Source organism: Anomaloglossus baeobatrachus, chromosome 12, assembly GCF_048569485.1.
Source record: "Anomaloglossus baeobatrachus isolate aAnoBae1 chromosome 12, aAnoBae1.hap1, whole genome shotgun sequence".
Taxonomy (NCBI): domain Eukaryota; kingdom Metazoa; phylum Chordata; class Amphibia; order Anura; family Aromobatidae; genus Anomaloglossus; species Anomaloglossus baeobatrachus.
The window spans coordinates 61,972,024-61,992,343 of NC_134364.1; the positions used below are offsets into that span (position 1 = coordinate 61,972,024).

Genomic DNA, 20,320 nt, shown 5'->3' on the forward strand with positions numbered 1-20,320 from the left:
AGAACGGAGGGTTTCCATCCGGAACCTCCTGGCGTGCACATGTTTGTTGAGCAGTTTTAGGTCCAGAACAGGACGGAATGAGCCGTCCTTTTTTGGCACCACAAAGAGATTGGAGTAAAACCCTCTCCCTTGTTCCTGAAACGGTACAGGAACCACTACTCCCTCCGCTCTTAGGGAGTCCACCGCCTGCCGCAGGACATCTACACGGTCTGGGTGTGGGGAGGTTCTGAAGAACCGAGCTGGAGGACGAGAACTGAACTCGATTCTGTACCCGCGCGACAAAATGTCCGTCACCCACCGGTCTTTGACCTGTGACATCCAAGTGTCGTAAAAGCGGGAGAGCCTGCCCCCGACCGGAGATGCGGAGGGAGGGGACTGGAAGTCATGAGGTAGCCGCTTTGGAAGCGGTTCCTCCATTTGCTTTCTTGGGGCGTGAATGAGCCCTCCAGGAATCTGAGTTTCTTTGCGTCCTCTGAGTCCCTTTGGACGAGGAGAATTGTGTTTTGCCCGAACCTCGAAAGGACTGAAACTTCTGCTGCCACTTTCTCTGCTGAGGTTTGCTTGATCTGGGCTGGGGTAAAGAGGAGTCTTTACCCTTGGACTGTTTAATGATGTCAGCCAATGGCTCGCCAAACAGTCTTTCTCTAGACAAAGGCAAGCTGGTTAAACATTTTTTGGAACCAGCATCTGCTTTCCAGTCCTTTAACCACAATGCCCTGCGCAAAACTACCGAATTGGCAGACGCCATTGAGGTGCGGCTGGTAGATTCTAGGACCGCATTGATAGCGTAAGACGCAAACGCGGACATCTGCGAGGTAAGGGACGCCACTTGCGGCACCGCTGGATGTAAGATAGCATCCACTTTCGCTAAACCAGCTGAAATAGCTTGTAGCGCCCATACGGCTGCGAATGCTGGAGCAAACGACGCGCCGATAGCTTCATAGACAGATTTTAACCAAAGGTCCATCTGTCTGTCATTGGCATCCTTAAGTGAAGCGCCATCCTCCACTGCAACTATGGATCTAGCTGCAAGTTTGGAAATCAGGGGATCCACCTTTGGACACTGGGTCCAGCGCTTGACCACCTCAGGGGGGAAAGGATAACGTGTATCCTTAGAACGTTTAGAGAAACGCTTTTCTGGATGAGCATCGTGTTTCTGGATTGATTCTCTGAAGTCAGAGTGATCCAACAGAGCACTTAATTTACGCTTGGGATAGAGGAAACGAAATTTCTCCTGCTCTGCCGCTGCCTCTTCTGCTGAAGGGGTTGGGGGAGAAATATCTAACAGCCTATTGATGGCTGAGATAAGATCGTTTACCATGGCGTCCCCATCCGGGGTATCCAGATTGAGAGGGGTTCCAGGATTAGACTCCTGATCACTCTCTTCAGACACATCACAGGGAGACTGATTGCGCTGAGACCCTGAGCAGTGTGATGACGTTGAGGGTCTTTCCCAGCGAGCCCGCTTGGGGTGGCTGGGGCAATCATCTGAGTCATCATACTCATCCTGAGAGGCCGGGGACCCCCTTGCAGTCTGGATTAAATCCAACTGCGGAGGGTTAGAGGACATAGACCTCGCCGTGTCCATAGACTGAGCCCCAGGCATGGATTGCAAAGTTTCCAGGATTTTTGCCATAGTCACCGACATATTAACCGCAAAAACTGCAAAGTCTGACCCTGACACCGGGGCAGGACTTACAGGCGTCTCAGCCTGGGTCACTATCTCTCCTGACTCCGGCTGGCGAAGCAGCACCGGATCTGAGCATTGCACACAATGGGGGTCTTTGGAACCTGCTGGTAGAGCAGTCCCACAAGCAGCACACACAGTGCACACAGCCCTAGCCTTGGCAGCTTTGCGTCTTGTGGATGACATGCTGCTGCTTCCTCAGAGCGATCTGGGGTATTCAGCCAGGAAGCGACCTCACAGTGCAAGAAATCAATAAATCTCTATGTCCAGTGACACAATACACTAACATACACTGAGGCACTAGAGGGGCCAGCTGAAAAGCCGCTTACCGCCCGCTAAAGAGCGGGTGTGTGGTCTTCCAAAGCCCCTCAGTCTAGGTCTCCCAGAGCCTTGCGTCCTTCTTCCAGCCAGCCATGCATGTAATGGCTGCCGGCGTCCTGAGGGAAGAAGGGGGGCGGGCCCTGGGCGTTCCTGACCAAGAGCGGGAAGCCTGCTCCCTCTGTGCCTAGTGTGAGGGCTGGAGCATGTAAATCAGGCTCCAGCCCTCCTCGCTGCCGTGAAACAGCGTCTCTCCCCTACCCTGATTGACAGGGTGGGGGCGGGAACGATCGGAGCTGCCGGCGTCCTAGGCCCAAAAGCCGGGGACTAGAGTTATAAACGCCGCCGCCGTAAAAGCGCGGTCGGCGTATCCCCGGCGCACCACAAGTCACAGCAGCGCCGCCCGGGCCCGGTCCCTGATGGTACTCCTGCTCCGTATCCATCAGGTTCTGATGGGTCTGTGGATGGAGCCCGGCGACAGAGCTTTGAGGCCGGCAGGATCCCACTTCCACAGAACCCCCAAGGGGATGTGGAAGGAAAAACAGCATGTCAGGCTCCAGCCCTGTACCAGCAATAGGTACCTCAACCTTACAACACCATCCAGGGGTGAGAAGGGAGCATGCTGGGAACACTATATGTGTCCTCTTTTCTTCCATCCGAACTAGTCAGCAGCTACTGCTGACTAAAATCTGTGGAGCTATGCATGGAATGTCTGACCTCCTTCGCACACAAAGCTAAAACTGGAGTACCCGTGATACCACGGGGGGGTATAGCCAGAGAGGGAGGGGCCTTGCACTTTTAGTGTAGTGCTTTGTGTGGCCTCCAGAGGGCAGTAGCTATACCCCAATCGTCTGGGTCTCCCAATAGAGCGCTGAAGAAAGGATAACGGGTATCCTTAGAACGCTTAGAGAAACGCTTGTCTGGATGAGCGTCGTGCTTCTGGATTGATTCTCTGAAGTCAGAGTGGTCCAAAAAAGCACTTAATTTACGCTTGGGATACAGGAAATGGAACTTCTCCTGCTGTGCAGCTGCCTCCTCTGCTGAAGGAGCTGGGGGAGAAATATCCAACAGTCTATTAATCGCCGATATAAGGTCATTAACCATGGCGTCACCATCAGGGGCATCCAGATTGAGAGGGGCCTCAGGATTAGAATCCTGATCACCGTCCTCAGTCTCATCACAGAGAGATTCTTCTCGCTGAGACCCTGAGCAGTGTGATGACGTCGAGGGTCTTTCCCAGCGAGCTCGCTTAGGCTGCCTGGGACTGTCAACTGAGTCAGAGACTTCAGCTTGTGATGCTTGAGACCCCCTTGAAGTACGGATTAGTTCCAACTGAGGGGGACTAGAGAGCATAGCCACAGCAGTGTCCATGGTCTGAGGAACTGGCCTGGCCTGCAAGGTCTCCAGGATTTTTGTCATAGCCTCAGACATTTTATCAGCAAACACTGTAAAGTCTGTCCCAGTCACCGGGGCAGGGTTCACAGGCGTCTCTGTCTGGGCTACCACCACAATAGGCTCTGGCTGACGAAGTGCCACTGGGACTGAACATTGCACACAATGTGAATCATTGGAGCCTGCCGGTAGATCAGCCCCACATGCAGTACAAACAGTGTACACAGCCCGTGCCTTGGCAGCCTTGCGTTTTGCGGATGACATGTTGCTGCCTCCTCAGAGCAGTACAGGGTGTCCAGCCAAGAAGCGACCTTACAGTGCACTATATAAATATATATGGTACCAAGAAAAAAGTACACTAATATATCACTGAGGCACTAGTGGGGCCAGCACTACTGTGCAGCTTACCGCCCGCTTAGGAGCGGTGTGTGGTCGCCAGAAATCCCTCTAGTCTGGGTCTCCCAGAGCCTGCTGCCTTTCCCCAGCCAGATCACATGTGTAATGGCTGCCGGCGTCCTTGTGGAGAGGGGGGGCGGGCCCTGGGCGTACACCGACGAAGAGCGGGAAGTCTGCTTCCCCTTGTGCCTAGTGAGAGGGCTGGAGCATGTAAATAAAGCTCCAGCCCTCGGCGCTGCCATTGAGCAGCGTGTCTCTCCCCTACCCTGATTGACAGGGTGGGGGCGGGAACGAAGCGGCGCTAGGCCGCAGAAGCCGGGGGCTAAAGTTAGAAGCGCCGCCGCCGTAAAAGCGCGGTCGGCGCCAAGCCCCCGGCGCACCACAAGTCGCAGCTGCGCCGCCGCTCCAGGAGCGGTCGGCGCAGTAGTTCCCAACACACAACGTCACTCAGCAAAGCTGCAGTGACCTAACCCCCAGCGTACAGCGCCACTGTCCCCGGCGCACTACAACGCTCAGCAAGCCCTGAGAGTGTCCGTGCCTGCCGGGGACACAGAGTACCTGAAAGTTGCAGGGCCTTGTCCCTGAACGGCACTCCCGCTCCCAATCCAGCAGGTTCTATGGGTCTGTGGATGGAGCCCGGCCCCAGGGCTTGGGGGCCGGCAAGATCCCACTTCCACAGAGCCCTAAGGGGATGTGGAAGGAAAACAGCATGTGGGCTCCAGCCTCTGTACCAGCAATAGGTACCTCAACCTTACAAGCACCAACCGCGGGTGAGCAGGGAGCATGCTGGGGGCCCCATATGGGCCCTCTTTTCTTCCATCCGATAGAGCCAGCAGCTACTGCTGACTACAAACAGTGGAGCTATGCGTGGATGTCTGACCTCCTTCGCACAAAGCAGAAAACTGGTGAGCCAGTGATCCCACTGGGGGTGTATAGCCAGAAGGGGAGGGGCCTTACACTTTTTAGTGTAATTGCTTTGTGTGGCCTCCGGAGGCAGTGCTATACACCCAATCGTCTGGATCTCCCAATAGAGCGCCGAAGAAAACCACTTTCTGCGAAAGGCGTGAGAGAGAAATATCCCTCATTGGCTCGAATGGTGGTTTCTGAAGAACCATCAGCACCCTGTTCAGATCCCAGGGTTCTAACGGCCGCTTGTAAGGAGGGACGATGTGACAAACCCCCTGCAGGAACGTGCGTACCTGTGGAAGTCTGGCTAGGCGCTTCTGGAAAAAAACACAGAGCGCTGAAACTTGTCCCTTAAGGGAGCCGAGCGACAAACCCTTTTCCAGTCCAGATTGAAGGAAGGACAGAAAAGTGGGCAAGGCAAAAGGCCAGGGAGAAATACCCTGAGCAGAGCACCACGACAGGAAAATTTTCCACGTCCTGTGGTAGATCTTGGCGGACGTTGGTTTCCTAGCTTGTCTCATAGTGGCAATGACGTCTTGAGATAACCCTGAAGACGCTAGGATCCAGGACTCAATGGCCACACAGTCAGGTTGAGAGCCGCAGAATTCAGATGGAAAAACGGCCCTTGAGATAGCAAGTCTGGTCGGTCTGGTAGTGCCCACGGTTGGCCGACCGTGAGATGCCACAGATCCGGGTACCACGACCGCCTCGGCCAGTCTGGAGCGACGAGGATGACGCGGCGGCAGTCGGCCCTGATCTTGCGTAACACTCTGGGCAACAGTGCCAGCGGAGGAAACACATAAGGGAGCTGAAACTGCGACCAATCCTGAACTAAGGCGTCTGCCGCCAGAGCTCTGGGATCTTGAGACCGTGCCATGAACGCCGGTACCTTGTTGTTGTGCCGGGACGCCATGAGGTCGACGTCCGGCACCCCCCAGCGGCAACAGATCTCCTGAAACACGTCCGGGTGAAGGGACCATTCCCCTGCGTCCATGCCCTGGCGACTGAGATAATCTGCTTCCCAGTTTTCCACGCCTGGAATGTGAACTGCGGAGATGGTGGAGGCTGTGGCTTCCACCCACAGCAGAATCCGCCGGACTTCCTGGAAGGCTTGCCGACTGCGTGTGCCGCCTTGGTGGTTGATGTATGCCACCGCTGTGGAATTGTCTGACTGAATTCTGATCTGCTTGCCTTCCAGCCACTGCTGGAACGCTTTCAGGGCAAGATACACTGCCCGTATTTCCAGAACATTGATCTGAAGCGAGGACTCTTGCTGGGTCCACGTACCCTGAGCCCTGTGGTGGAGAAAAAACCGCTCCCCACCCTGACAGACTCGCGTCCGTCGTGACCACCTCCCAGGATGGGGGTAGGAAGGATTTCCCTTTCGATAATGAAGTGGGAAGAAGCCACCACCGAAGGGAAGCTTTGGTCGCCTGCGAGAGGGAGACGTTCCTGTCGAGGGACGTCGGCTTCCTGTCCCATTTGCGTAGGATGTCCCATTGAAGAGGACGCAGGTGAAACTGCGCGAAAGGAACTGCCTCCATTGCTGCCACCATCTTCCCCAGGAAGTGCATGAGGCGCCTCAAGGGGTGTGACTGGCCTTGAAGGAGAGATTGTACCCCTGTCTGTAGTGACCGCTGCTTGATCAGCGGAAGCTTCACTATCGCTGAGAGGGTATGAAGCTCCATGCCAAGGTATGTCAGCGATTGGGCCGGTGTCAGATTTGACTTTGGAAAATTGATGATCCACCCGAAACTCTGGAGAGTCTCCAGGGTAGCGTCGAGGCTGTGTTGGCATGCCTCTAGAGAGGGTGCCTTGATCAACAGATCGTCCAAGTACGGGATCACCGAGTGACCCTGAGAGTGGAGGACCGCTACGACAGTAGCCATAACCTTGGTGAAAACCCGTGGGGCTGTTGCCAGGCCGAATGGCAGTGCCACGAACTGCAGGTGTTCGTTCCCTATGGCGAAGCGCAAGAAGCGCTGGTGCTCTGGAGCAATCGGTACGTGGAGATAAGCATCTTTGATATCGATCGATGCAAGGAAATCTCCCTGGGACATTGAGGCGATGACGGAGCGGAGGGATTCCATCCGGAACCGCCTGGTCTTTACGTGTTTGTTGAGAAGTTTCAGGTCCAGGACAGGTCGGAAAGACCCGTCTTTCTTTGGGACCACAAACAAGTTGGAGTAAAAACCGTGGCCCTGTTGCTAAAGAGGAACAGGGACCACCACCCCTTCTGCCTTCAGAATGCCCAGCGCCTGCAGAAGAGCCTCGGCTCGCTCGGGAGGCGGGGATGACCTGAAGAATCGAGTCGGGGGACGAGAGGTGAACTCTATCTTGTAACCGTGAGACAGAATGTCTCTCACCCAACGGTCTTTTACCCGTGGCAGCCAGGTGTCGCAAAAGCGGGAGAGCCTGCCACCGACCGAGGATGCGGAGTGAGGATGCCGACAGTCATGAGGAAGCCGCTTTGGTAGCGGCACCTCCGGTGGTCTGTTTAGGACGTGACTTAGACCGCCATGCATCAGAGTTCCTTTGATCTTTCTGAGGCCTTTTGGACGAGGAGAATTGGGACCTGCCCGCGCCCCGAAAGGACCGAAACCTCGACTGCCCCTTCCTCTGTTGGGGTATGTTCGGTTTGGGCTGGGGTAAGGATGTATCCTTTCCCTTGGATTGTTTGATGATTTCATCCAAACGCTCGCCAAACAATCGTTCGCCAGAAATTGGCAAACTGGTTAAGCGCTTTTTGGAAACAGAATCTGCTTTCCAGTCCCGTAGCCACAAGGCCCTGCGGAGTACCACCGAATTGGCGGCTGCAACCGCCGTACGGCTCGCAGAGTCCAGAACAGCATTAATAGCGTAAGACGCAAATGCCGACGTCTGAGTGGTTATGGACGCCACCTGTGGCGCGGACGTGCGTGTGGCTGCGTCAATTTGCGCTTGACCTGCTGAGATAGCTTGTAGCGCCCATACGGCTGCGAATGCTGGGGCAAAAGAAGCGCCGATAGCTTCATAGATGGATTTCAACCAGAGCTCCATCTGCCTGTCAGTGGCATCTTTGAGTGAAGCCCCATCTTCCACTGCAAGTATGGATCTTGCTGCCAGTCTGGAGATTGGAGGATCCACTTTGGGACACTGAGTCCAACCCTTGACCACGTCAGGGGGAAAGGGATAACGTGTATCCTTAAGGCGCTTAGAAAAACGCTTATCTGGACAAGCATGGTGATTCTGGACTGCCTTTCTGAAATCAGAGTGGTCCAGAAACATACTCTGTGTACGCTTGGGAAACCTGAAACGGAATTTCTCCTGCTGGGAAGCCGACTCCTCTGCCGGAGGAGCTGAGGGAGAAATATCCAACATACGATTGATGGACGCAATAAGGTCGTTCACTATGGCGTCCCCGTCCGGAGTATCAAGATTGAGAGCGGCCTCAGGATCAGAATCCTGATCAGCTACTTCCGCGTCATCAACCAGCGATTCCCCTCGCTGAGACCCTGAACAATATGATGATGTCGAGGGAAAATCTAAGCGAGCTCGCTTAGTCGGTCTGGGGCTGGGGTCTGTGTCAGAACCCTCAGCTTGGGATCCATGAGCTACCCCGGGAGGACATTGTTGATTCTTTGTTCCCTGGCCCACCTCAGCTGGACCAACAGAGTCCCTGTGCTGAGATACCGGTCTGGACTGCAAGGCTTCCAGTATCTTAGCCATAGTCTCAGAGAGTTTTGCAAACTCCGTCCCTGTCACCTGAACAGTGTTAGCAGGTGGCTCCCCCTGGGCCCCCCCTAGCAGAGGCTCTGGCTGAGTAAGTGCCACAGGGGCCGAACAGTGCACACAATGAGGGTCAGTGGAACCTGCCGGTAGCGGGGTCGTACATGCGGCGCAGGCAACATAATAAGCCTGTGTTTTGGCACCCCTGCCTTTCGTGGGCGCCATGCTATTATCTTCCCTGAGCAACACAATAGGGTATATAGCCAGAAATCAACTGTGCACTATACAGTGTAAAATAAACATATAATGTTACACTACTGCACAATGGGGCTAGCACCACAGGTGCTGCTTACCACCCGCTTAAAGCGGTTGTGAGGCCACCAGAGTCCCTGCCTGGGTCTCCCAGATTTTGTCCCCCTCTGCAGCGTCCGAGGAGTTGACAGGAATGCGTCCTGAGGAGAGGAGGGAGCCGTGGGCGTGACCCAGAAAGAGCGGGAACTGGTGCCTGCACTGTGCACAGTGAGGGGAGTGGAGTATGCAAAGCATGCTCCAGCCCTCAGTGCTGCTCGTTCTGTGCAGCGTCCCGCCCTTCCCCTGCCTGTCAGGGCTATGGGCGGGAGGAAAGGAAACTAGGCCGCCAAAAAGCCGGGGACTCTAGTAATAAACGCGGCCGCCGTAAAAGCGCGGCCAGCGTGGAAGTCCCCGGCGCACTACAAGTCCCAGCCGCGCCGCAGTGTTTCCATGGCAGCGGCGGTCAGTGCGGCAGTCCCTATACATAAACACACTCCGCAACGCTGAGTGTGTAATGGCACATATTAACCCGGTCAGCGCCGCGGTCCCCGGTGCACTAGCACACCCAGCAAAGCTGGAGTGTTGCTGTGCGCGGTCCCCACGGGGACACAGAGTACCTCCAAGTAGCAGGGCCATGTCCCTGAACGATACCCGGCTCCTATCCAGCAGGCTCCACAGGAGTTGTGGATGAAGCACGGTCTCAGTGCCTGGAGACCGATAGGATCCCACTTCCACCAGAGCCCTGAGGGGGATGGGGAAGGAAAACAGCATGTGGGCTCCAGCCTCCGTACCCGCAATGGATACCTCAACCTTACAACACCGCCGACAAGAGTGGGGTGAGAAGGGAGCATGCTGGGGGCCCTATATGGGCCCACTTTTCTTCCATCCGACATGGTCAGCAGCTGCTGCTGACCAATCTGTGGAGCTGTGCGTGCGTCTGACCTCCTTCGCACAAAGCAAAAAACTGAGGAGCCCGTGGGAGCACGGGGGTGTATAGGCAGAAGGGGAGGGGCTTAACACTTTTGAGTGTAATACTTTGTGCGGCCTCCGGAGGCATAGCCTATACACCCAATTGTCTGAGTCTCCCAATAGAGCGACAAAGAAATGAGGGTCCGTCTTATAATCCTTGTGCCTCTTATATTAGCTCACAGCTCAGGAGGATCAAAGGAGGCAGGGTCAGCGATGCTGTGGGCTCGGAGGAAGGGGTATCGCGATTCGGGAGGATCAGCGATGCTGCGGGCTTGGAGGAGAGGGTGTCGCGACTCAGGAAGGTCAATGTGTAGAGGGTCGGTAATACTGCAGGCTCGTGGGAGGTCACAGCAGCGGGTGCCATTGATCTGCCAGCGGACTTCAGGCTCCATTCAATCAGCTGCGGTTAACGCAATGGACTTCAAGAAAATGTACGAGCACGCTGCCTCCGTGGCCATTTACTTGAGGTCCATCGCGTCAACTACCAGCGATTCAAAGTCTGCCGGCAGATCAATGGCACCCGCCACTGTGACACCCCACGAGCTCACAGTATAGCCGACCCTCCCCTGCCGAGCTGCTCCACTGCTGCGACACTCCCTCCGAATCGCTGACCCTGCGCCACCACTGCCACTCCAGTAAGCCATAAGCGGTTTGTAAGACGCACCCCCATTTTCTGGGGAACAAAAGTATGTCTTACAAACCGGCTATGGTACATGTCCCATCGAGACAACCCCTTGTCCATGTACCACATTAGGGGGGATATGAACAAAATATCATGACTTTATATGTTCAGTTTATTGAAATAAATCAGCTACAAAAGAAAAATCAGAAATTAGCAGCAGAAAAAAAAAAAAAAAAAAAAAAAAAAAAAATTTACTTTGCAGTGTTACTGTCAGGCTTGGAACGGAAGTCTTACCCTTCTAAAATAATCAGACTCTTACCTCCTTGAGAAAAAGTATGGTGCGTTCAATGTCAGAAACATTAGGAGGAGAGAGAGCCGTGGCCAGCAATGCCCTCGGCTCGCCCATGTCAAGGAGCTTCACCTTCAAGATGGTATTCCCCAAAGGGCTTCTCTGAAGAATATAAGAGAAAGTATCAAATAAGGGACTCAGATTTATAAAAAGGAAGAAAAAAAAAAAAAATCTGCTGAAATGGGCAACAAACCAGCATCTCTGGGACCACGTTTTCGGGTATGACGTCCCTCCAGAAGTCTTTGAGCACGAGTCTGTAGCAATAACCTTTCGAAACGCGTCCAGCTCGGCCTTAAAGGAAACGTAAGCACATGAGCATCCACCACCCACAAATACGGCTCTGATCTATGGCGGAGATACTATAGAGTACTACCTTTCCTCTGATCACAGTTGGTCTTGGACGCCCAGCTCAATCTCAGGCTCTGGTAGTTGGTCTCTTCGTCACATACAAGGGTTTTGGTCAAGCAAAAGTCTATAACTGGAGATTTAACAGAAAAATCAGAAGAAAAAGTGCCCTGGGAAAAGGGACAAAAATTAAAAAAAAAAAAAATCCTGACTTTCTTTAGAGACGACATCACATTTGAAGTGACCCCATTCTAAAAAAAAGTCACCCCTCAAAGTGCTCAAAACCACATCTAAGAAGTTTAACTCTTCCGGTGCTTCACAGGAACTAAAGAAATCTGGAATGGTGAAATGAAAAGTTGACTTTCCCACAAAAATGTTACTTTAGACCCAAATTTAGCATATTTACAAGGGTAATAGGAGAAAATACTCTAAAGAATTTGCTGTGCAATTTTTGCTGAGGACATTGATACCTCATATGTGGTGGAACACTACTATTTAGTGCATGGCAGGGCTCAGAAGGGTAAAAGCGCTATTTGACTTTTGAATGCTAAACTGTCTGGAATTGTTAGCAGACACCAAGTCGTAGAGGGAGGGGGGGCCCCAGTGTACACTACACCTAAAATTATGGGGGCCGCCCAGTGCACACTACTCCTAGGGGGGGGGGGGGGCCCAGTGTACACTACACCTAGAGGGGGGGGGCCCAGTGTACACTACACCTAGAAGGGGGGGGGGGGCCCAGTGTACACTACACCTAGAGGGGGGGGGGGGCCCAGTGTACACTACACCTAGAGTGGGGGGGCCCAGTGTACACTACACCTAGAGGGGGGGGGGCCCAGTGTACACTACACCTAGAGGGAGGGGGGGGGGGGGCAGTGTACACTACACCTAGAGGGGGGGGGGGCAGTGTACACTACACCTAGAGGGGGGGGGGCCCAGTGTACACTACACCTAGAGGGGGGGGGGGAGTGTACACTACACCTAGAAGGGGGGGGGGCAGTGTACACTACACCTAGAGGGGGGGGCCCAGTGTACACTACACCTAGAGGGGGGGGGGGGGCCAGTGTACACTACACCTAGAGGGGGGGGGGGCAGTGTACACTACACCTAGAGGGGGGGGGGGGGGGCAGTGTACACTACACCTAGGGGGGGCGCCCAGTGTACACTACACCTAGGGGGGGGGCGGCCCAGTGTACACTACACCTAGAGGGGGGGGGCGGCCCAGTGTACACTACACCTAGAGGGGGGGGCCCAGTGTACACTACACCTAGAGGGGGGGGGGCGGTGTACACTACACCTAGAGGGGGGGGGCCCAGTGTACACTACACCTAGAGTGATGGGGGGGGCCCACAGTGTACACTACACCTAGAGGGGGGGGGCCCAGTGTACACTACACCTAGAGGGGGGGGCCCAGTGTACACTACACCTAGAGGGGGGGGGGCAAAGTGTACACTACACCTAGAGGGGGGGGGGCAAAGTGTACACTACACCTAGAGGGGGGGCCCAGTGTACACTACACCTAGAGGGGGGGCCCAGCGTACACTACACCTAGAGGGGGGGCCCAGTGTACACTACACCTAGAGGGGGGGGGGCCAGTGTACACTACACCTAGAGGGGGGGGCCAGTGTACACTACACCTAGAGTGGGGGGGCCCAGTGTACACTACACCTAGAGGGGGGGGCGCCCAGTGTACACTACACCTAGGGGGGGGGCCCAGTGTACACTACACCTAGAGGGGGGGGGGCCAGTGTACACTACACCTAGAGGGGGGGGGGCAGTGTACACTACACCTAGAGGGGGGGGCCCAGTGTACACTACACCTAGAGGGGGGGGGCCCAGTGTACACTACACCTAGGAGGGGGGCGCCCAGTGTACACTACACCTAGAGGGGGGGCGCCCAGTGTACACTACACCTAGGGGGGGGGGGGCCAGTGTACACTACACCTAGAGGGGGGGGGGGGCCAGTGTACACTACACCTAGAGGGGGGGGGGGCCAGTGTACACTACACCTAGAGTGATGGGGGGGCCCACAGTGTACACTACACCTAGAGGGGGGGGGGGGGGGCCAGTGTACACTACACCTAGAGGGGGGGGGGGCCCAGTGTACACTACACCTAGAGGGGGGGGGCCCAGTGTACACTACACCTAGAGGGGGGGGGGGGGCCAGTGTACACTACACCTAGAGGGGGGGGGGCCCAGTGTACACTACACCTAGAGTGATGGGGGGGGCCCACAGTGTACACTACACCTAGAGTGATGGGAGGGGGGCCCCCAGTGTACACTACACCTAGAGGGGGGGGGGGCCCAGTGTACACTACATCTAGAGCCAGGAGGCATTGAGTACATTTATACATCTATTTAAGGAACATAATATACAATTTTTGGAATATAGTAAATGTAACCTGCAGATTTAAAAAAAAAAAAAAAAAAATATATATAAATAAATTTGTAGCGGCACCCCAAAGTCAGAAGGTTGGGAATCGTCTTTTTATATGGACTAGCATTCTTCACTTGGGACCAAATGAGGACAGCACAATACAATTCTATACAGGAGCAGTTATGGGACTCCGGTCATAGAAACAAGAAAACTGTTCCTATTGTTTAAAAGGGAGAAGGAAAAAAAAAAAAATGTGTCTGTACTACATAGGCCCTTGTTACGATCTGCGATACGACACTGCCGTCGCCTCAGTTTAATATAATTAAACTGATGAAGGGGACCCATTTCTGACTTTGCTATGGGGCCCTCTGATCATTAGTTACGCTCCTGCAAAGAACCCCTTTAATATCACGTCTATCACTCCAACAGCCATTTATCCCTTTTATTACACATGGCAGCTTAGTCCCTCTGTGATAATACAGACAGACAGTTTATGGCGCTTGAAGAAGCAAATGAGAAAATGTGATCTCGTCAACACAAGTGAGGCCGATGAATAACCGCTACGTACCATACTTAACATCTGGCACAGTTATGGAACTCTCCGCAATATTTGTGGACAGAATTATCTATGAGAAAAAAGAACAAATAAACCACTGAGGGAAAAAAAACTACTCATCTAAAATAGGTCATTTTCTGATCACAACTTTTTTTTTTTTTCTTTTAGAAAAATGGGGGGGGGGGGACAAACAGTCAGCTGGTTTTGCTACCTCATTTGACAGCAAAGAGACCCCGACTCCAACGATGTATCTTTTAGTTTAATGGGTGCAGTTGTTTTGACACAATCTGTTTTTAAATTTAGCAATGCAGCATAGCTGAGAAAGCTGACCTCGCCCACATCAAGCTCTCTGTGTACATGGTCTATAGACAGTGACCTGCTAATCACAGTAGGGGGCATGGTGAGACTAGCTGATTTAGTTCAGGCAATGAGGACTCTTTGTGCTAAAGCAATCATTGCAAGTGAACAGCACAGAGCTGGATAAGAGACCCATCACTGAAATCTGTGTTTTAACCCCTACAGCATGATGTCCTTACATTATATAGCAAAAGCCTCACTTTAACAACTAGAGACACAAGTTGCTTTGGCATCGTCCCTGTTTAAATCATTTGAGCTGTAGATTCATTACAGATTTTACCTTTTGGACCTCACCCCACAAATAGCGAATGTAGAGCAATTAGATCTGCTTCCAGAATACAATAGTCACCTACAACACATACATATATGGAGGCAGCTTTATTTAAATCACAATTACCTTTCTATACCCCAACACAGGAGTCATGAAGACCATATTCTGTTCATCAAGAGTGATGCTTGAATGTAACGGGTACACGTGTAATCTAAAAGACACAAAAAATTATTGAGAATTGGGGAAAATCCATGTTCTCCAACCAAGGTGCATTTCATTTGGGAGTAACACGTGGCTAAATGTGCTCATACACATAAAACAACAAGCCAAACAATTCCCCCTTACACATATGCCAGGGAGTACAGCGTAGATTGCAGTGAGTCATCTCTGATTGCGGCTTGTAATCATCCCATCCAGTTTCTGCAAATTATATTTACACCGGCCCAACTTGTGAGTCCTGCGTTCACATCAGATTATAAAATCCCACTGAGATCAGCAGGTTATTCCTAATTTTAATCTGATGTGTATGGGATTGTCTGGTGAAAACAAGTTATCAGCAATCCATATAATAGGTGACAACTTACTGATCGGTGGGTGCCGCACCAATCGTTAGGGAATTTTTATCCTCCAGAGGGCAATTTCACCCCTTTGCAAAGTGGTGTGTTGGGTCAGAAGCTAAACCATTGCTCCATTCATTCTCTATGGGGCTGGGGGAAAAATTTGGCAGCCCCACTGACGGTCAAGCATGTGCATTGATGCTCCATCCTAAAGTGCCCCATTCTGCTAACTGGTGCCACACACGCCCTCACGCTATAATTTATCCTACACTTGCCGTAGGGCAAAAGCAGGGCGCACAGATCTGCTGGACATTTACCTTTTATGAACCATGCCTGTGAACAGCTCGTGCATACAGTTGATTTCAAACAAGCCTGTGAAGACGCAGAGGAACGGTCAGTGAGTCAATATTTCACATTCTGTAATATAGATTTCCTAAAAGTTTACTTGCATCCCAAAACAGACATGGATACAAGTTATCTTGTAACTATAAACAAGAGAAATTTCAGTCCATGGGAAAAAGTGTAATGACAACCAATAATTATTCCATCATGTACAGCTCACCAAGACGTAAGAAGCGAGGCGCTAATTATTAGCTTGTTCTAATACGGGACTTGTCTGGTATCAGATCTGCACTTAGTGTCAGCTTAAAGGAACACGCCAGAAATGGATTTAACCACTAGCAATATCCTAGCTGTGTATATGGGGTTTTATCCCAGCTCAGTTGCACAACCCCACGGGACTGGAGTAAATTTCTGTGGTAATTTACGCCACCCCTGAGGCATAACGTATGACCAATTTGATGGGTACACTTGAACACCCCCAGGCCACTTTACAAACCATTGTCTGAGCTAGCCAGGGATGGGATAAAACCACCAAAATGTGCAAGTGTATGCCTAGGAGATGAAATGTTATTTTGCTGTCCCTGCCTTCTGCTTGTTGGAGCTGACAGGGAGAAACCCATCACAAGCAGGATGAGGGGGGAGACAGGATGAAGCTGCATGCAAACACTGGGGCAGGGCAACGTTATGGTCATGAACACACACCTACATGTTAAGAGAATTATTTCAACATTCCTAGTAGCCAAGCAGTATAGCATTTTGTTGTGCCTGTATGCACTGAGCAGTTATTGCATAGGTCAGCAAGCTCGTTTTAAATCCTAGCTTAGGATAAGTCTTTATTATCACATTGGTGGCAATCATACACTCAGCTGTTATCAGCTCTGTGTCACACGGTGTTTGGCTATAAACTCACCGAGTGGCGGCATCAGACCCTGTTCATAAAACAGACTGACACTCCTGCGTCCTTCAAGTTGCACAGGCAGGCTCTGGCGTCGACCAGCTGTGTGCTCATTAGTGGTCGGACTAGCAGGAGTTAATTTCTGCTGGCCTGCTGGTTACCTTTTGGTGCATGTTGTAGGAGACAGATCACAGTTACTCCCCCCTTTTTTGTTTCTGCGATGCTGCAGGCTGGGGGGGGGGGGGGGGCAGCGATGCTGCAGGCTCAGAGGAGGGGGTGTCGCAGCTCAAGAAGGTCAGTTTGCGGAGGGTTGGCGATACTGCAGGCTCGTGGGGTGTCACGGCGGCGGGCGCCATTGACACGATGGACTTCAAGAAAATGGCAGTGTGTGCAGACTGGCCTCTGCAGCAGCCATTTTCTTGAGGTCCATCGCGTCAAACACAGGCGGTTCAATGGAGCCTGCTGCAGATCAATGGTGCCCACCGCTGTTACATTCCTGAGCCTGTGGTATCAATGAGCCTCCGTCCCCTGACCCTCCTGAGCTACTCCACTGTAGAGACAGCCCTTCCTCAGAGCCCTCCAGATTATAAGACGCACCCCCATTTTCCCCCTAGTTTTGGGGGAGGTGGAAAAGTGCATCTTGCAATCCGGAATATATGGTATATCAGATAGTCGTCCAATCCAGCACAAACGTGTATGAGGGGCCTTTAATTTGCAGACAGCCCAAGGCTTCACTATGGAAACCATTGTGATCCGACTGAAGGATGCAGCGGTTGAACATCAGGGATTAGGGGTTCCTCCGATCTAGGTCTTGAGACTAGAACCTCAGTTTTTAAGACAGCAAAGAACGCGCCTCAAATAGGCACAGGATATTAGGGCATCATATTATTACACTGCTCTATGATAAGGCCCTTTAACGTCGGCTTTAAAAAGGGATATTAGTTTAGGGAGGGTTAATAAGCTGAGGTTATATAAATCAAAAAGGATATACACAGAAAGAGCACAATTAAACAATATAAGCAGAGTCTCTGCTAAAAAGGTTAATGCAAAAGACGTCCGAGCTCCTGTATGAAATCCCGCAAAGACGAGAGAAAGATAGTGTCCAAATTAATATGGAGCAGAAAAGCCTTGTGGAAACAGCAGCGAAGAAGAGAGCGGGAAATTGAATAATTACATGTTATTTACATCCTCTGCCACAAATTGATTGTGACATGTAGGATCCCAAGGCTGAGAGGCCCAGATAAATTAAATGACTGACAGGAAGGACATTTTGCAATGCACTGCGGGCGATACACGCGACTCTCAGCGTGCGCACTCCAGCGCTCTACTTTACGTGGTTCTTGCCTCAGCCGAATCATTACCCTCTACAACTTCACCTAAAAGCCTGCTCAGTGTCCTGAATAATGTCCGATGAGACCACGGCTCAATGCACCGGCAAACACGCCCAATAAAACTGGTCAGGAACCCTGCTCTTCCTCCAAGGCTTTACCGCCATCTGACGAGTGGCTAACTGAGGGAAAATGTCAGTTTTACACTCCAACGAGGCGTTAGTCTTTTTTTCGTATCTCGCTATAAATGATGGTAATTCTATCAATTAGATCAGTTTTAGGGGATAAAATGTTTAAATAATAATATACGACAGTATTAGTTTGTCAGGGATAAAGACCATGAACCCATCGTGCAAAACTTGGAATGAGGAAAACAAATTAAAAATAAGAAAAAAATAAAAAATAAAGTACTGGGGGGCTTGTGGAAATGACAAACAAGCGTCGCCTGCCGAACACCCTCAGGCTCCATCACTGCACGGACGCCAGAAATTGTGCAACTACATTTAGGAATCATTTGCCCAAGGGCTCAGCTGTCTTTCTACATATCAAAACGCTGAGCAAAATTCTAGAAAATTATATTTAAAAAAATTTAAACAATTTAATTACTAGGAGATGCGGACAATTAAGTTTTATTTTTTCCAGGTTGCCATAGCCTTATGGGGACTCTTAGTTTTACAGGAGGTTTTGTTTTTAATACTATAATTTATTTTACCATACAAACTATTAAAACAAAAGCCAAAAAGGAGAAGTAATAAAGCAATTCATCAGTCATCTTGTCTTACAGCGATGACCAAGTGAGTTGGTGACTCCATTGCTCTTACCTGGGAGGAACACCAACACACTGTTTGGCTCGGCTGCGGTCCTAGGGGAGGCCTGCTTTTGCCTGAGAATAGAAAACATAAAATTGTTTAATTGTACAGATGTTAATGTTTGTACCATCATATATAAAAGAAAAAAAAAATGATATATTATATTAATATATATATGCCAACGTAACACTAATCCAGAGGTCTCAAACACGTGGCCCGCATACGGCCCCTAAGGCTGCTTCGTGCATCCCCCAGGCCCGTGCCCCCGGTGACTATCGCGGCAGGTGCAGGGGCCGCAGCCACTGTCTGTGCTTTGTGTCAGATGAATGTTTTGCCAGCGCTGCACTCTCGGAGTCAAGCGCTCTGCGGCAAAACAATCATCTGACATAAATCACTGACGGGAGCTGCGGCCCCTGCACCGGCCGCGATAATCACCAGGGGCAGGGGCCTGCAGACTGCAGGAAGCAGAATTGAGGCAGCCGAGGGAACGCGGGACAGGTGAGAAGAATGTTTTTTTTTTTTGTTGTGTGTATGTGAAGGATGGCATATTAACCCCTTAGCGACCTATGACGTACTGGGTACGTCATGGCTCCCTGGTACTTAAGGACCTATGACGTACCCAGTACGTCATGGCAAAATTGCGGCCCCAGAGCCCCGGTAGCTGCAATCTCTTTGCAAATACCTTAGATTCGGGCAGGAGGGGACCTCTGCCTGATCTCAGAAGGGGTGGTGTCTCCTCGCCGGACCTACGGAGGCTGTAATTGGCTGACAAACGACGCTCAGCCAATCACAGCCACTGTAATGTTTCAGCCAGTGAAAATGGCTGAAACATTGAAATCCAGCCATGATCAGTGCAGCTGTAGCCCTGATAATTGTCTGGAGCTGCGTGACCTTTGTTTCACCCGCCCCCAGCTCTGATTGGAGAGATCGGCCTTGTGACTGATCTCTCCAATCACTGTGGATCTGGGGCCGGAGACCGCCCCCCCAGCTTTACTCCAGCGTCTGTGGAAGCTGAGGGGAGCGATCGGTAAGTTATAGCCACTGCCTCCTTTCAGCCGTCGCCACTACATTACTATAGAATAGGAACAAGGTGGGCACAGGACTATAGGATGGGGACAAGGCTGGGGACATTACAAGGATGGGCACAATACTATTGGATGGGGACATTACTAAATAATAGGGACAAGGCTGGGGTCATTACTATAGGATGGGGACAAGGTGGGCACAGTACTACAGGATAGGGACATTACTACAAGGGGACAAGGATGGGAAACATTACTATAGGATAGGGATAAGGTTGGGGACATTACTATAGGATGGGGACAAGGATGAGCACATTACTGAAGGATGAGGACTAGGATGGGGCACATGACAACAAGATGGGGAGCATAACTAAAAGATGTTGGCCAAAATTTCTATATAGTGATAATTGTAACACTATTAGTTACAAGAAAGGGAAAATGTAATGCTTTTTTTTTTTTTACTTTTTTTTTACCATCAAAATGGTGGCACTGCAACAATTGTGCAAAAGAAAAAGTGGTTTTACTTGGCCCCCACCTGGTGGACAACCTGCGGCCCTTGACCCCCCACCTGGTGGACAACCTGCGGCCCTTGGCCCCCCCCACCTGGTGGACAACCTGCGGCCCTTGGCCCCCCCCCCACCTGGTGGACAACCTGCGGCCCTTGGCCCCCCCCACCTGGTGGACAACCTCATTGGTGGAGGAGGGATCTTGCAATGGCCTGGTTATTGGGTTGGCCTCGACATTTACGTTCTAATATAGAGAAACCGTAATTCAACACAAGACCATGAACTGAACTTTACAGGGTTGTTTTCTAAAGTTTGGGGAA

General features: G+C 51.6%; 1 protein-coding gene across 2 annotated transcripts in view; it reads right to left on the reverse strand.

The window, feature by feature from the left end:
* Nucleotides 1-20,320, reverse strand: part of TDRD9 (tudor domain containing 9) — a 502,525-nt gene that overhangs the window by 260,567 nt on the left and 221,638 nt on the right. For both annotated transcript variants that reach the window (XM_075330093.1, XM_075330094.1), the window contains 7 exons: nt 18,485-18,546; nt 15,416-15,470; nt 14,668-14,752; nt 13,926-13,983; nt 11,012-11,116; nt 10,832-10,929; nt 10,609-10,740 (listed from right to left, as the gene is read on the reverse strand). In XM_075330093.1, coding sequence (XP_075186208.1) covers nt 10,609-10,740; nt 10,832-10,929; nt 11,012-11,116; nt 13,926-13,983; nt 14,668-14,752; nt 15,416-15,470; nt 18,485-18,546 — 595 coding nt within the window. The remainder of the gene's footprint in view (nt 1-10,608; nt 10,741-10,831; nt 10,930-11,011; nt 11,117-13,925; nt 13,984-14,667; nt 14,753-15,415; nt 15,471-18,484; nt 18,547-20,320) is intronic.